Below are 13782 nucleotides of genomic sequence, written 5' to 3'. Positions count from 1 at the left end.
TTAATTTTAATTCCAGTAATAGTTTTAAATTCTCCAATAACTTAAAATTTTAAAAACTATTTTAAGTTTTAATTTCAATAATTAAAAGAATCGCTCACTGTAGTAATAATTGGGCCCTTGTGAGCAACTCCTTGCCAGCAGATTATTACTAACACGATATGGTTGATTTCTTTATGATTTTATTTCATCAGTTGTCTCATAGTTTAGGGCTCATGGAATATTTGTGGGATAAATAATGAACAATGACATTTCCATTCTGTCATCATTTGAAGTAGAGTATCCAATTGAAAAGAAAGTGACAGGAAGTTACTACATAGTCTAAACTCATTCTCCTTTCTGTTTTATGAGTTCCTTAGAAAAAACAAGAAAGATTCAGTCTAAAAAGAATTTGAAATGAATATATGTATGTATATGCATGACTGAGAAATTGTGCTGTACGCCAGAGACTAACATATTGTAACTGAGTGAACGTCAATAAAACAAACACAAACCAAAACAAGAAAGATTCATTTCTACCGATAACATATATTGAGCACCAATTCTGTGCAGTATTCTAAGCATTTTCATTTGTCTGGAATGAACTAGATGGCCTCTTAAGATAGACAGTATGGCGTAGGAAGGGACCAGCGCTAACAGGCCAGCTCCAGGGTTGCACTGTGTGGATTAATCCTATCTTCCCCGCCTGCCAGCCAGCCGTGGACTGTGGACAAGCTACTTACCTTCTGTTTTCTCATTTTTTAAACTGAGCATAATAATAGCATCTGCCGTATAGGATTTTGTGGATTGATGAGATAATGCAACAAATATTACCTAGCATAACCATTATTATCAGTTTTGTGACCTTGGAAAATTATTCAACCTCTCTGAGCTTCCATTTTTATTTCTTATAAAATGAGATTCCTATGACTTCACAGAGATACTGTGACTATTCATAAGATAATGTATACGGAGAGGCACACAGGTGTTTAATGCATAGTTGTTTCCTTCCCCTTAAATTCTTTTCTGATCTCTTAGTTCAAGACCACAGCAGCGGTTTTTTGCTACTGAAGAAGTTCTACTGAATCAGAAATATTTGTAGAACAGATGAAACACTATAGAAAAAGAAAGCTTTGTAGTATGTTTAATTATAATATAAAACACAAAAAGAATACTGAAGTATATTAATTGGCATAATTCTATTTTACCATTTTTAAAAAATACCATCTTGAAAATTGACGTTACCTTATTCAATTTTTGTAGCTAAAATAAAATGGCAGGCTTTCAAGAGACTGTAAGTTGTCCTGCCAAACCTGGTGATTCAGGCTCCTATTTTCTCAGTAACTTTACTAAATCAGGAAAAAGAAAGTGTGGTGGGAGCCTGGGGTAGGGTGGGGAGAGGGGGGCACAGGAAATGTGCCTTAATGAATTGCTCAAACTTCTTCCCAATTATTTCTCTTGCTTTTCTGAAAAGCACAACTCAAAAGCAATTTCTTGCATTCTCTTTTCTTCAGATTATATTGTTATTTAGCTACCTGATTACTGTTTTACTAATAGTCTCTTCCTGATTTTAGGAAAATTCAATTTTCTCTTCTTCCATTTTCTCGGCAATATCTGCCTTGTCTGTGGAGCTTGGGGAGGGCGTAACCCATGTTCATAGACAATCTGATTCTACTTGCGTTATGGCAAATTAGATAAAGGTCATTTTCTGGATATTCACTTTAGCAGTTAGAGTTTTATAAGCGCCTTTTTGTTTGTTTTTAATGATTATGCCATTGAAGATAGTCTTTTGTCTCATAGGTGTTCAATTATAATAAGAAGCTATCATTTTCTAACTAGTCTGAGGCTATAGCTACATAATACCATGATACTCAGGTGAAAAGTAAAAAAACGTATCAGTATAATAGCTATTTTTTGTACTTTATTATATTCCAAGCACAGATACTAAAGTCTTTTACATTTTTAATGTCTCTTAATCTTTACAACTATCTCATGAGATTGTTTTAAAGATAAGGAAACTAAAGTCACATAGCCAATAGGCAGTAGTGCTGGGATTTGAATCTGTGCCTGCTGGGTCCCAGGGCTGTGCTCTTGATCTGTCAATGTCATGCTCAGGGTACTCATGCAAAGGATGTAAAGTCTGTGCTTTTATAAAGCTAGTGTCAAAGCAGTATGCTTTTATAAACCATGTCAATCCAAAAGCTAGCCAGCTGCTTAAACTTTTTAACTTTTTCCATGTAGATGTTAGAAACATAAACATTTGGATACTTTAAACTTACCTTTTTCAGCATCCAAAGTTATAGTCTCACAATTTCACTTCTAGAAGTAGATATTTCTGGAATACTCTGTGCAGTTATCTATCCTGACCTTTGGTCAAGATGATAGATCATACTGGCCCAGCTATTCTAAGAGGTGCTCAAATGCTTGTTTCAGAACACAGGGAAGGGGAATTCTCCTAAATGACCAAGAGGCAGGTCCCCACACAGAGTGACCAACTGTCCTGCTTTGCCCAGGACTAAGGGGTTTTCCTTAGTGGCCAAACCGAGAATGTCCTTGGCATTATCTCTGACCCCCATTTCAGACATACAGTCTGATACTGTAACTCTACCCTCATCGCTTTTTGTTTTGTTTGTTTTTTTTTTTGGGGGGGGGTAGGTAATTAGGTTTATTTATTTATTTTATAAGGGAGGTACTGGGGATTGAACCCAGGACCTCATGCATACTAGGCACACACTCTACCACTGAGCTATACACTTCCTTCCCCCTCATCACTTTTTAAGATTGCCATATTAGAATGCACTAAAATACTTCCTTTTCATAAAATAATACTGCAGGGAGAGATTTTCATATGTAAATGTATTTAGTTGAAGGTAAAAAGTTTAAAAGTTACTGTCTTAACGTTTCTGGCATTGGCATTTAGTAATCAGAAATGTCTTTTTTTCTTGGTCTCTGTTGCCTAACAAACATGACAGGGTCCCTGACAACCAAATCACAGAAAAGTAAATGTATTCTCTTTCCGAAGTCTTTCTGAAACAGACTTTTAGTTTAGGGTGACATTTTTTGGCTTCACAAAATTGATTGTTCAGAAACAGGTCTTATTTCATTAAGGTATCTTATATGTAATAATGATAAATGTCTAAATCAATCCAACCCAGGTCTTAGTTAATAAGATAGTATGTTTTCCTTTAAATCATACAAAAGGGTGCTATATTTTAAAAGGTTTATTTAAAATGCAATTATTTTAATATGTCTCATTTAAGAAGACTTTTTATGCAGGCACAGATGATCATATGAGTCCTGAATTGCCTTAAGTGCTGATTTCCTAAAATATTTATGCCATATGTTTATTAAGCAGACGTGTTCTTTCTAATCATAGTCCGGGTGGCAATTGAAAGTAATAAAAATGATCTTAATAATCCACCTAACGGGTCATGGTTAAAATTTAGTTCCTAGACGATGACTTTTGTGTTGTTTATAAAGTGATCCTCAAGAACAGATGATGTTGCAAAAAAAAGGCAACACTTTAGAAGGAATTTTAGTTGAAATGAAAGGAAGTGAGTTAGTTAGAAAAGTTATGAGTTGGAAGCCAGAGAAAAATTTTATGAAAAACAAACTGGGGTTATTAGGTACTTCATAGGGAGAAAAAGATTAAGCCAACAACCAAAAGCCCTAAATATTGCCCTGAGTTCTGAAGACAGGGATATTTAGTTGTAATGTATTTTTTTAATTGTAAAAGAATTTCAAATTTACAGACAAGTAGAGAATAGTATAGCAAGCAACCATATGGTTACCACTTACATTTAAATATTGTTATTTTATTGTATTTGCTTCCTCTTTTTATTTATTTTTTGTGTGTGTGAAGGTATTTTAAAATAAAGACATGACATTTTATCCTAAATAAAGTAGTTTGCATCTCTAACACATAAAAACTTGCAAATATACATTGTACTATGAAGGGATGATCTGAGAGCCCCAGAAGACCTGCCCAAAGGCCTTTGTTTGGCGCACTGGGGTGTGCAAGGCACAGAGTCTAGCAAAAATCTCTTGGGATGACAAAGGTGATTTTATGAAATTGTTTAGGGGACTTGGAGGAGGAAGAAGATTGAGCTGAGGGAAAGTTCTTGGAAGAGAGACAGATTTATTGGGCAGGTTTGATTAAATTTTACTATTTGGTATGTAATTTAACCATTTTCTCTATCTTCCCATAAGGTCTTATTAAATTTGCACTATTCATTCATGCTCTAGAAATTGGATTATTTTTTGACTTGACTTTGACCTTAAGGTGGGTGTGGAGTGAAAATCGAGGCTGCCCAATGTGTCCATGGGAGGGATCTAGAAGCCCATATGTTGAAGAGTGTAAGACAATCAGAAATAGTGTCCTATTAGAGTTATTTGATGACTCTTTTTTTTTTTTTTTTGCATTGAAGTAATAGAGTCTGTCTTAATTCATGCAATGTCTTCTTATCTTTAGGTCTTGGATGTGGTTTATTATATACTGCAACAGTGACCATCACATGCCAGTATTTTGACAGCCGCCGTGGCCTTGCACTTGGCCTAATTTCAACAGGTACGTTTCCAATATTAAGTATAGCCTTGCCACTATTGAGTCTTTTAATCAAAGTTAAAAATTACCAAGACACAGATATGTTTAACCAACCACTCCCCAGCCAACACTCAGCACTTTTTTTACTCTAGTCCTAGAAGGAAATTTTTATTTTCCACTATAAATATGGATATAGCGTTAAAAAAAAAACAACCCTAAGATATATATATAGAGAGAGAGAGAGAGACAGACAGACAGACAGACAGACAGACACACATACACACACACACACACACACATATGAAAAATCTGGGGCATTAGATGTTCAATATAATATAGAAAAAGGAAGCTTATGAGTCCAGTAAATTGAGAGTCACATGCTGGCAAGAGCCTTGTAAAAAGAAGCAAAGAGCTCTTAAGGAAAGTACCTTGTCCCTGAGAAAGATAGGAGGAATGGAAGGAAAATGAAGACCTTTCAGACAATTGTCAGAAAGAATGATGCTGACACCACATCCACCTCCATTTATTGTGGAACTTACAGTTTTTTTTAAAGTACTGACTTACGAATACATCTCACTGGCCTATGTGCATATCCAAACAATTACTGTTTGCTTTTGTTATTCGTTTAATAATTAAGAGATGATTGCGGGGTGGAGGCAGGGGTGTAAGTATAAAAGCCTTCTGGACTTATGTGATATTTTAAAGTGGTGTTTCATTTTTCAGGTGGATTTTTTTTTTCTAAGCTATTTAGGGAACTTATCAAAATGCCTGTGGCCAGTATTTTATGTTTGCTTAGGAGATAAAGCTGCCAAGCTTACTGAAAGTTGTAAGTTGACATTGCTACTTGTTAATGGGTGCGTATTCCTGGGAGGTCAGACTTTCAGATAAGCTGAATTACTCCAGTAGTATATCTGGCAACAAGATCCAAACTAATGGCCAACCCAATAGCAACAAAGTGATTCCAGATCAAATTAAATCCATCTGGATATTTACCCAACATGGTGTAAGGAAGCACTGCCAGGTAAGAAATGTGAATCATGGTCTAGGAGGAGGCTGGCTGGAGTCTGAGGACATGGCTAAAGTTGAATTGGAGAAGAAGTAGAAAAAACAGAAGATGGAAGATCCAGAGCAGTTGGAAAGCAGTTTAAAGGACCTGACAGCACCTCCCACAAGTGTGGGAGGGAGTGTGAGAGCAGGTATGGCAGCTTAAAGGACAGTAGGTCCTACCTATACTGTATTTTTTTTGTAGAGACACTATAACAAGGTGACAAGCCCAGACCCTGGAGCCAGACCATTTGGTTTTGAATCCTGCCCGTGTCACTCACTAGATGTCGGGTGATGGATAATTTACCTAACTGTTCTGTGAAATGAACTGTTAAGCCTCAGTTTTCTGAACTGTAAAATGGGGGAAATAATAGTACCCATCACATCAGGTTACTGGGACTATTAAAGGAGCATATGTGTAAGGCACAAAGCAAGGGCTCTAAAAGTGTTAGCCCTTATAATTATAACCTAGGTTTCCCTTAATGTTCAAATTTATTTGTACTAAAGTTGTGGGAAAAGGTACACTGAGAGAGCTGCCCTTGCTCTCACTCAGTCTAAAGAGGAGGGCACACTGAATCTAAACAGATTGACTGTGGACAGTCAAGATTTGAATTAAGGAGTTTTCAGTTGCAACACATGAGCTTGAAGCTAGGTGAGGCAAAATTAGGGAGAAGCATGAAGCCCCTGTCTTAGTCTATTCAGGCTGCTATAAAGTGCCATAGACTGAGTGGCTGATAAACAACAGAAATTTATTTCTCACAGTTCTGGAGGCTGGAAGTCTGAGAGCAGTGTGTCAAGGACAGCATGATCAGAGTCCAGTGAGAGCAGTCTTTTAGGTTGCCTGCCGTCTTCTCTCTCTGTCTTCATATAGCAGAAGGGGAGAGGAAGCTCTCTGGGGTTCTCTTTCATAAGGGCACTAATCCCATTCATGAGAGCTCCACCCTATGACATAAGCACCTCCCCAAAGGCCACACCTAATACCATCACACTGAGGGGTAAGATTTCAACTTACGAATTTTAGAGAGATATAAACATTCAGTCTATAGCATTCACCTTCAAGTGAAAGAGGTGATGAGAAAAACAACACTCACAGCAGAATTTTTTTTTAAACTGAAAAAAAGAAACTCAAAATCAAAATACTTGAAATATTGTGACCTAGTTGAAAGAAACAAGGGCATGAAAAAAGATTTTGGGGAAACGATCTTACTCCCCGGTAAACAGGGGTTGATAAGCTAATGCCCATGGGCCAAATCTGGTCTACTACCTCATTTTGGACTGCTCATGAACTAAGAATGATTTTTACATTTTTGTATGGTTGAAAAAAATCAAAAGAATTTCATGCACGTGAAAATTATGTGAAATTAAAATTTCAGTGTCCATAAATAAAGCTTTATTGGAACACAACCATACTTCATGATTCTTCTCTGGCTTTTTTCACCCATCAAGAGCAGAGTTGAGCATTTGTGACAGAGATTATGTGGCCCTCTATGCCTTAATTATTTCCTCCATAGCCCTTAATAGAAAAAGTCTGTTGACCCCTGGTCTTAATAAGCTAAGTCAAAGCATGAATATATCTCTTACTGTTTCAGGTTCCCCGAACATCAATTAGTATTTTTCCTTTTTGTGATAACATATACTTTAGACATGCACAGAAGCATAATGAGTGCTTTATTTCACTTTTTCCTTTACATTGATGATTTTTAAATTAGGGTTCTCTTTTTCAAGATTAAAAATTATAGTTTTACAGTTTACACAGTTCTGTAAGAGAGCTCTAATTACTCTGCATTGCCCTGAAGTAATTCCTGCATCTTTCTAAGCCGTGACTGCGTTCTCATGGGATATGGGCTGAAGAAACTAGGGTCCAGTGTGGTATTTGATTTTACTGCCCTGTCATATACTTAGCATATCATAGATGTTTGGTAAATAAGTGCTGAATTGCTTTGATTTGTTTCTCTTATAGTTCATGATATTGACAGATAAACTTGGTTGGTGAGCAATGGGGAATTTTTAATTTTCTCAACTTAAGGTCAAAATATAGAACTTTCAAAACACGAAGCCTATTTTTAAGTATCTAATCATATGGCACTTTGTTAGAATTTCTTAAAAGAAATGATGTTTGAGAAGAATATGAATTAGTAGTGAAGGAATGCTAATGCAGTCCGGAAGTATACCAGATGGTCCTGTTTTCAGTTATCTTGGTTTGTTTTCTGAAGTGCTTTTAGCTTTTGAAGTATGTGCCACTTTTACAAAGATAAAGAAGGATTCAATTTGTCTACTTTTATTACTTCTCAATAGTCAGCAAAGAGATACTTTCTTAGTAGCCACAAAAAGATACTATTCTAGCTGCTGTTACATTGATGTGATGATTAACATTTGCAAGTGAAGACTTTTTTTCTTTGGGGATGAAGGAGTTTAAATATGTTAGGAAGGGACAATTATGATACCAAAAAGTTTTCTTACAACTCTAAGAGCCATTTTGTTATTTGTAAGAATTTTTTGATGGATTTTTACCATAAGCTTGGTATCCTGTTGAGTTTATGATGTAATTTGGTACAGACCATTTTAAAAATATGATCAGCCTTTTTAGACTGGTTTTTTAAATTACAGATCTATTACTTATTTACTGTTTTTTTTCACATGGCACTTGTCAGTGATATTTAAATTTTAAAATAATTTTAAAAAATTGAAATCAGAACCATATAAGAATACTGCAAATTGATTGGGCTGATGTAACCTGCCATTCTATTGGTGTTTAGTGTGATCTGTGCTTAAAAAATGGAATATTTAGTGTTGCACAAATGTGCAAACCAGGCATGCTTTGTAGTTTTCATACCCTATCAAATTCGTTTTACCCTTCTCATAGTTTATTAATATCAACCATTCATTCTGGTGATTCAGCAATAGATTTGAGCTATTAAACTACTATAAATATCCCAAACTAAAATATATCCTTCGTCTCAAAAAATAAAAGTAGACAATTTTTTTTTTCCGAAAAGAATCTATATATAGCATGGAGCCTCTAAGTACAAAAAAAAAAAGTAGTTGCATAAGGTATTAGTTAGAAATATGGGCTCCTGGATTCAGACTGATTGAGTGTGAATCCTACTTACGCCAATTGTAGCTTACTGATCTGTGGCAAATTTCTCCACCTTCCCAGCCCTTGGTCACTTCATTTATGGATTGGGAATAATAATAGGACCCATCCAATAGGATCATTATAAGGATGAAACAAGGTCATGCAACGTAAAGTGTTTAACACAGTGTCTGAACTACAATGCTAATCTAAAAAATAAATCTGTCAGTATTATTGTTGTTACTATCATTATTTTCAATATTCTTGTTGTGATTTTTGAACGCACACATCAATGCCAGTGTAAAAAAGAAGTCGAATTCTAATACTAATCTTGCTTGTCCTGAGAGCCTCAAGTGATAAGAGATTAAGATTAAACAGTTCTCATTTCCTTTTTAGGTTCAAGTGTTGGACTTTTTATATATGCTGCTCTCCAGAGACTGCTGATTGAGTTCTATGGACTGGATGGATGCCTACTGATTGTGGGTGCTTTAGCTTTAAATATATTAGCCTGTGGCAGTCTGATGAGACCCCTCCGGTCCTCTGATCGCCCCTTGCCTGAAAAAACAGCCCTGGAAAATGTGCCAGATAGATATTTGGTTTACAATGAAAAAGAAAAGAACCTGGAAGAAAATATAAACATTCTTGAAAAGAGCTACCGGGGTGATGAAACATGCAAGAGCACTTTGGCCAATGGTGACTGCAAACAGGAGAGTCTCCTTCATAAAAACCCAACAACAATGGCTCACACAAAAGAAACTGAAACATACAAAAAGAAAGTTGCAGAACGGACTTATTTTTGCAAACAGCTGGCCAAGAGGAAATGGCAATTATATAAAAACTACTGCGAAGAAACTGTGACTCTTTTTAAAAACAAAGTATTTTCAGCACTCTTTATTGCCATCTTTCTTTTTGACATTGGAGGGTTTCCACCTTCGTTACTTATGGAAGATGTAGCAAGGAGTTCAAATGTGAAAGAGGAAGACTTTACTATGCCTCTTATTTCCATTATTGGCATTATGACAGCAGTTGGTAAACTCATTTTAGGGATACTGGCTGACTTCAAGTGGATTAATACCTTGTATCTTTATGTAGCTACCTTAATAATCATGAGCCTGGCCTTGTGTGCAATTCCATTTGCCAAAAGTTATGTCACACTGGCAATACTTTCTGGGATCGTAGGGTTTCTTACTGGTAATTGGTCCATCTTTCCGTATGTGACCACGAAGACTGTAGGAATTGAAAAATTAGCCCATGCTTATGGGATATTAATGTTCTTTGCTGGACTTGGAAATAGCCTTGGACCACCGATTGTTGGTAAGATATTTATCTTTTTAAAATATGATTTTCTTTTAATTTATTTTTGTGTTTATTTATTTATTTATTTTTAATGGAGGTTCTGGGGATTGAACCCAGGACCTTATGCATGTTAAGCACACACTCTACCACTGAGCTTTACCCTACCCTCTACCCAAGATATTTATCTTAAAGTCAGCCCATTTCACTGCTCTTCTTTGTAACATCTCTGGGCATAGGAGTTCAGGTTGTAATAATAGCACAGATTTACACAAAATAAATCTGCATGGAATGTGTCCTGGTCATGATTTATTCAAAATCACTTTGATGGAGTTGGAAAAGCCAATATACTTGCTCAGGAATTTGTGTTCATTCTTTATTTGGGAGAAACCCAAAATTCCTTTTTATCCTTGTCCAACTATTTGAGAAATTCTCCTCTTCTAACTCCTCCCAGTAGTCCACTTTGGGAGTAGACTGGGTAATATATATCCTAATCTGAACTGTATATAAGTTGAGGAAATTAGAGTATTCATATTCATAGTGTGTCTATTAAGCTCACTTTTTTCTTACTCTCTTTTCAGGTTGGTTTTTTGACTGGACCCAGACCTATGACATTGCATTTTATTTTAGTGGCTTCTGTGTCCTGCTGGGAGGTTTCATTCTGCTGCTGGCAGCATTGCCTTCCTGGGATACATGCAACAAGCAAGTTCCCAAGCCAGCTCCAACCACCTTTTTGTACAAAGTTGCCTCTAATTCCTCTAATGTTTAGAGGAATATTAGAAGGCACTAAAGACTGTTTTCTCATAGCAAAATTTCACTGTGGCTGATATGAATGAATTTTTTTTTTTACATATCCTATTCTCTATGTACTGTATATGCAGCCTTTATCTCCTTTTTTTTTCTCCTTTTCCCTTTTTCCAAAAAGTGGGCCTATTCTGTTTTACTATTATTCATTAATTCTTGACATTGTGAGACTTTTGGCCAGCCTCAGAGGGCTTTCTCCATGTAAAGAAATATAATTTCTCTGCAGATTCCATTAGTTCCATTGCAAGGCAGCCAGAAGGGACTCTTCTGCTTTAAAACTGATGCAAGCAGCATGATGAGATATGTGTGAAGGCCACTAGGGACTAAATCACTCTCTTCTCTCTGTTAGACTAGCTAGTAAATAGACTTTGAGCCAGTCAGGAAATGAAAGTGGTTACTAAAAGAATAGCAGTGGAACAAACTGATCATTTTTAAAAATGATATTTTAAATCATAGTCACCAGTTTTCATTATTCTGTTTACTTTTGATGAAGCACCCATATGTTTGGTGCCCACTGAGTATAACATCCTTTCAATTCCTAAGGTGTTTGCTGAGATGCAGGCAATCTCCAGGCAGAGGAGTAGTCACTGTAGCCTTTCTTCATGGTTGGCTGCTATAACCTCACTCATTTTTGTCAGCATCCATTCAGCTTATGTTTCCCAAGAAGTGCTGATGTTACCTGTTTCCAAATTGGAAATGTATATTTAAACCATTCCGTTCTGGCAAATGGGAAACATCCATTTGCTTTGGGCACAGTGGGGATGAATTGCATCTTCACGAAGCATTTGTGTGCTACTATCAGATTTTACCACTGTCAAATTTTAATTCAAGAACAAAACTAAACAGTGTGTGTGTGTGTGTGTGTGTGTGTGTGCGCGCGCGCGCGCGTGCGCGCGGGTGCGCGATGCGTGATGCTGAGTCTGTGTGTGACATGGGAAGGGAAAAATGCAATAAGAAGTTGATACCCTTATTCAACTTTATTTAAGCTTAAGAAAAATGTTCTAAGAAGAAAAATCAACATTTATTAAATGGACATGTTTCTAAAGAAATGTTTTTTAAACTTTGGTATGCATCAGAATCTTCTATAGATCCTTTAAAAAATGTGGTTGCCTGAGTACCACTAGTAGAGATTTTAATTTTGTAGTCTAGACTGTGGGCTAGGCATCTCTATTTTTTAATGAACCCTTTAGGTGGTTCTGAGAGTACAATCTGAGTTGAGAATGACTATTTTAAGACTGGCAATAGAGAACCATTTCTTGTCTTAAATAAAAAACAACTACCCCCTCCCCCCCCCGCCAATAAACCATGGAGGTGAGGGGTTTTTAATGAATAGACAAGTTTGGTTCTTTAAATAGGAGGCACTCTTCCCATTGTGCCAAAATTGTCTTTTCATTTCTTTTGAAATATGTTAAGATTATTTTATATTCCTATGCTGCCTTTCTTTGAAGGCTCCTGAAGCACTTTATAAGCATGAATCCCCACCACACCTCAGTGAGGTAGGTCAATAGTGCTTTTCTATGCAGTAAACCTGGAGTATGGGGAATTTCATAACTGAGTGAATCCTACTCAGTACCGCAATAATGGGACTCCAAAGCGCCTTGACTTCTGCTCCACACTCAGATGTCTGGAAAGTTTTCTGTACCTCATTCTTTAGTCACTGTCAAGGTTAGTAAGTAAAATATAAGTGACATTCAAAAAAAAATTAAACTAAATGTTTTTGTATTAAAAGTTCTTTTTTGCCAGTATCACGTTCAGGAAATCCACTAACCTTTTCTTAACTTTTATGATGTCCCACTTTCATCAATGCTGATAACTGTCCAAGTGCACCTTCACCATGTCTATGAATGTCATCCAGTGTGTGCATTATCTGTTGTCTAGGGAATGAGTTTCAGTTCACAATAAAAGATTTTTTGTTTGTTTTGCATCGGTTTGGTTGCTTTTTCTTTTCCTAGCCAGTCCCCCTTCCCCCAAATTACACTGACACTTCACTTGAATGTAAAAAGCTAAATTATTTGATTTCACTTCAGATTCAGAATCTGGTGATTGGACATTAGCATATTCAAAAGTCAGTTTGCTAAGCTATTTTGTCCATTGCCTTCCAAAAAGATAAAATGTTAGTCCAACAGAATCCTTTTGAGGAAAGGGGGACAGATTCCCCTTTGAGATTCTTAATACTGATCTTGCTAATCATTAATGGAATTCTTGGTATGTCCCAAGCACATTGTATTATTCATCCCTCATAACAGCCCTGTAAAGTGAGGATTATGATCCTCATGGTATGGTATAGGACATGATTGTCATGATATGGACCACATAGACAAGTAATTAACTGAGGCAAAAGGAGAAAGTTTCTGGCAAACTCTTTGATTTCTAACATAGCTAGGAAATGGGGCCTAGCTGAGATGATTGCTGGAGAGCCAATCCTTTAGTGAAAAGAGAAGTCATGTTTATATAAATAATTACTCATGACTTGCTTACTTCCTAGGCATGTAAAAAATCCATTTAATAATGAGATGTTATTGATTAGAATATAATCTTTCTTTTGTGACTCAGAAGATACTTCTTGGCATTCCAAGTGCCTGGGGCTGAGCTGGGGAAATGTATGAAATAAGAAAATTTGTTAGGGACCCTCTTCTCTGACTTTAACCCTCCTCCCTTTCTGCCTCCTGCCCCCTCACCCTCCCCACCCCACCATCCCTCTCTCTGATGAGCCTCCTTGGAGCCAGTTGGTGATCTGATTTTCTCTAGGGTGACTATGGCTTCAAGGGAGAAGGTTCAGGCATAAACTTTTAAAGGCCCCATGAGGAACAATTCCCAAGAATCAGGAGTTCCTTCACTGGGAGGTTATGACCGAGTCTTGTGTCTATGGTCTTGTGCTGGCCGGAAAGTCCCGTGACTTCAGATAACTTCAGCTTCTAGCCATCATTCTAGGATTATCTCAACTCAGGACGTTACAGGAAAAGAAGAGCTCTGTTTTGAATAAAATAAAAGAAGGTCTCCTTTTTTCTTTCACTTAGAAGGACTATTATATTGAACACATAAAATACAC

General features: G+C 36.6%; 1 protein-coding gene across 5 annotated transcripts in view; it reads left to right on the top strand.

Moving 5' to 3' along the window:
• Positions 1-12657, top strand: part of SLC16A9 (solute carrier family 16 member 9) — a 48794-nt gene extending 36137 nt beyond the window's left edge. For all 5 annotated transcript variants that reach the window (XM_010957953.3, XM_010957952.3, XM_045518786.2 and 2 more), the window contains 3 exons: positions 4448-4543; positions 9033-9950; positions 10511-12657. In XM_010957953.3, the coding sequence (XP_010956255.1) occupies positions 4448-4543; positions 9033-9950; positions 10511-10698 (1202 nt within the window). In that variant the 3' untranslated portion in view covers positions 10699-12657. The remainder of the gene's footprint in view (positions 1-4447; positions 4544-9032; positions 9951-10510) is intronic.
• The last annotated feature ends 1125 nt before the right edge of the window (positions 12658-13782 follow it).

This window comes from Camelus bactrianus, chromosome 11 (genome assembly GCF_048773025.1).
Source record: "Camelus bactrianus isolate YW-2024 breed Bactrian camel chromosome 11, ASM4877302v1, whole genome shotgun sequence".
In the NCBI taxonomy this organism is placed as follows: domain Eukaryota; kingdom Metazoa; phylum Chordata; class Mammalia; order Artiodactyla; family Camelidae; genus Camelus; species Camelus bactrianus.
Note: the sequence above shows the minus strand (reverse complement) of the source record. Positions and strands in the feature narration are given on the sequence as shown.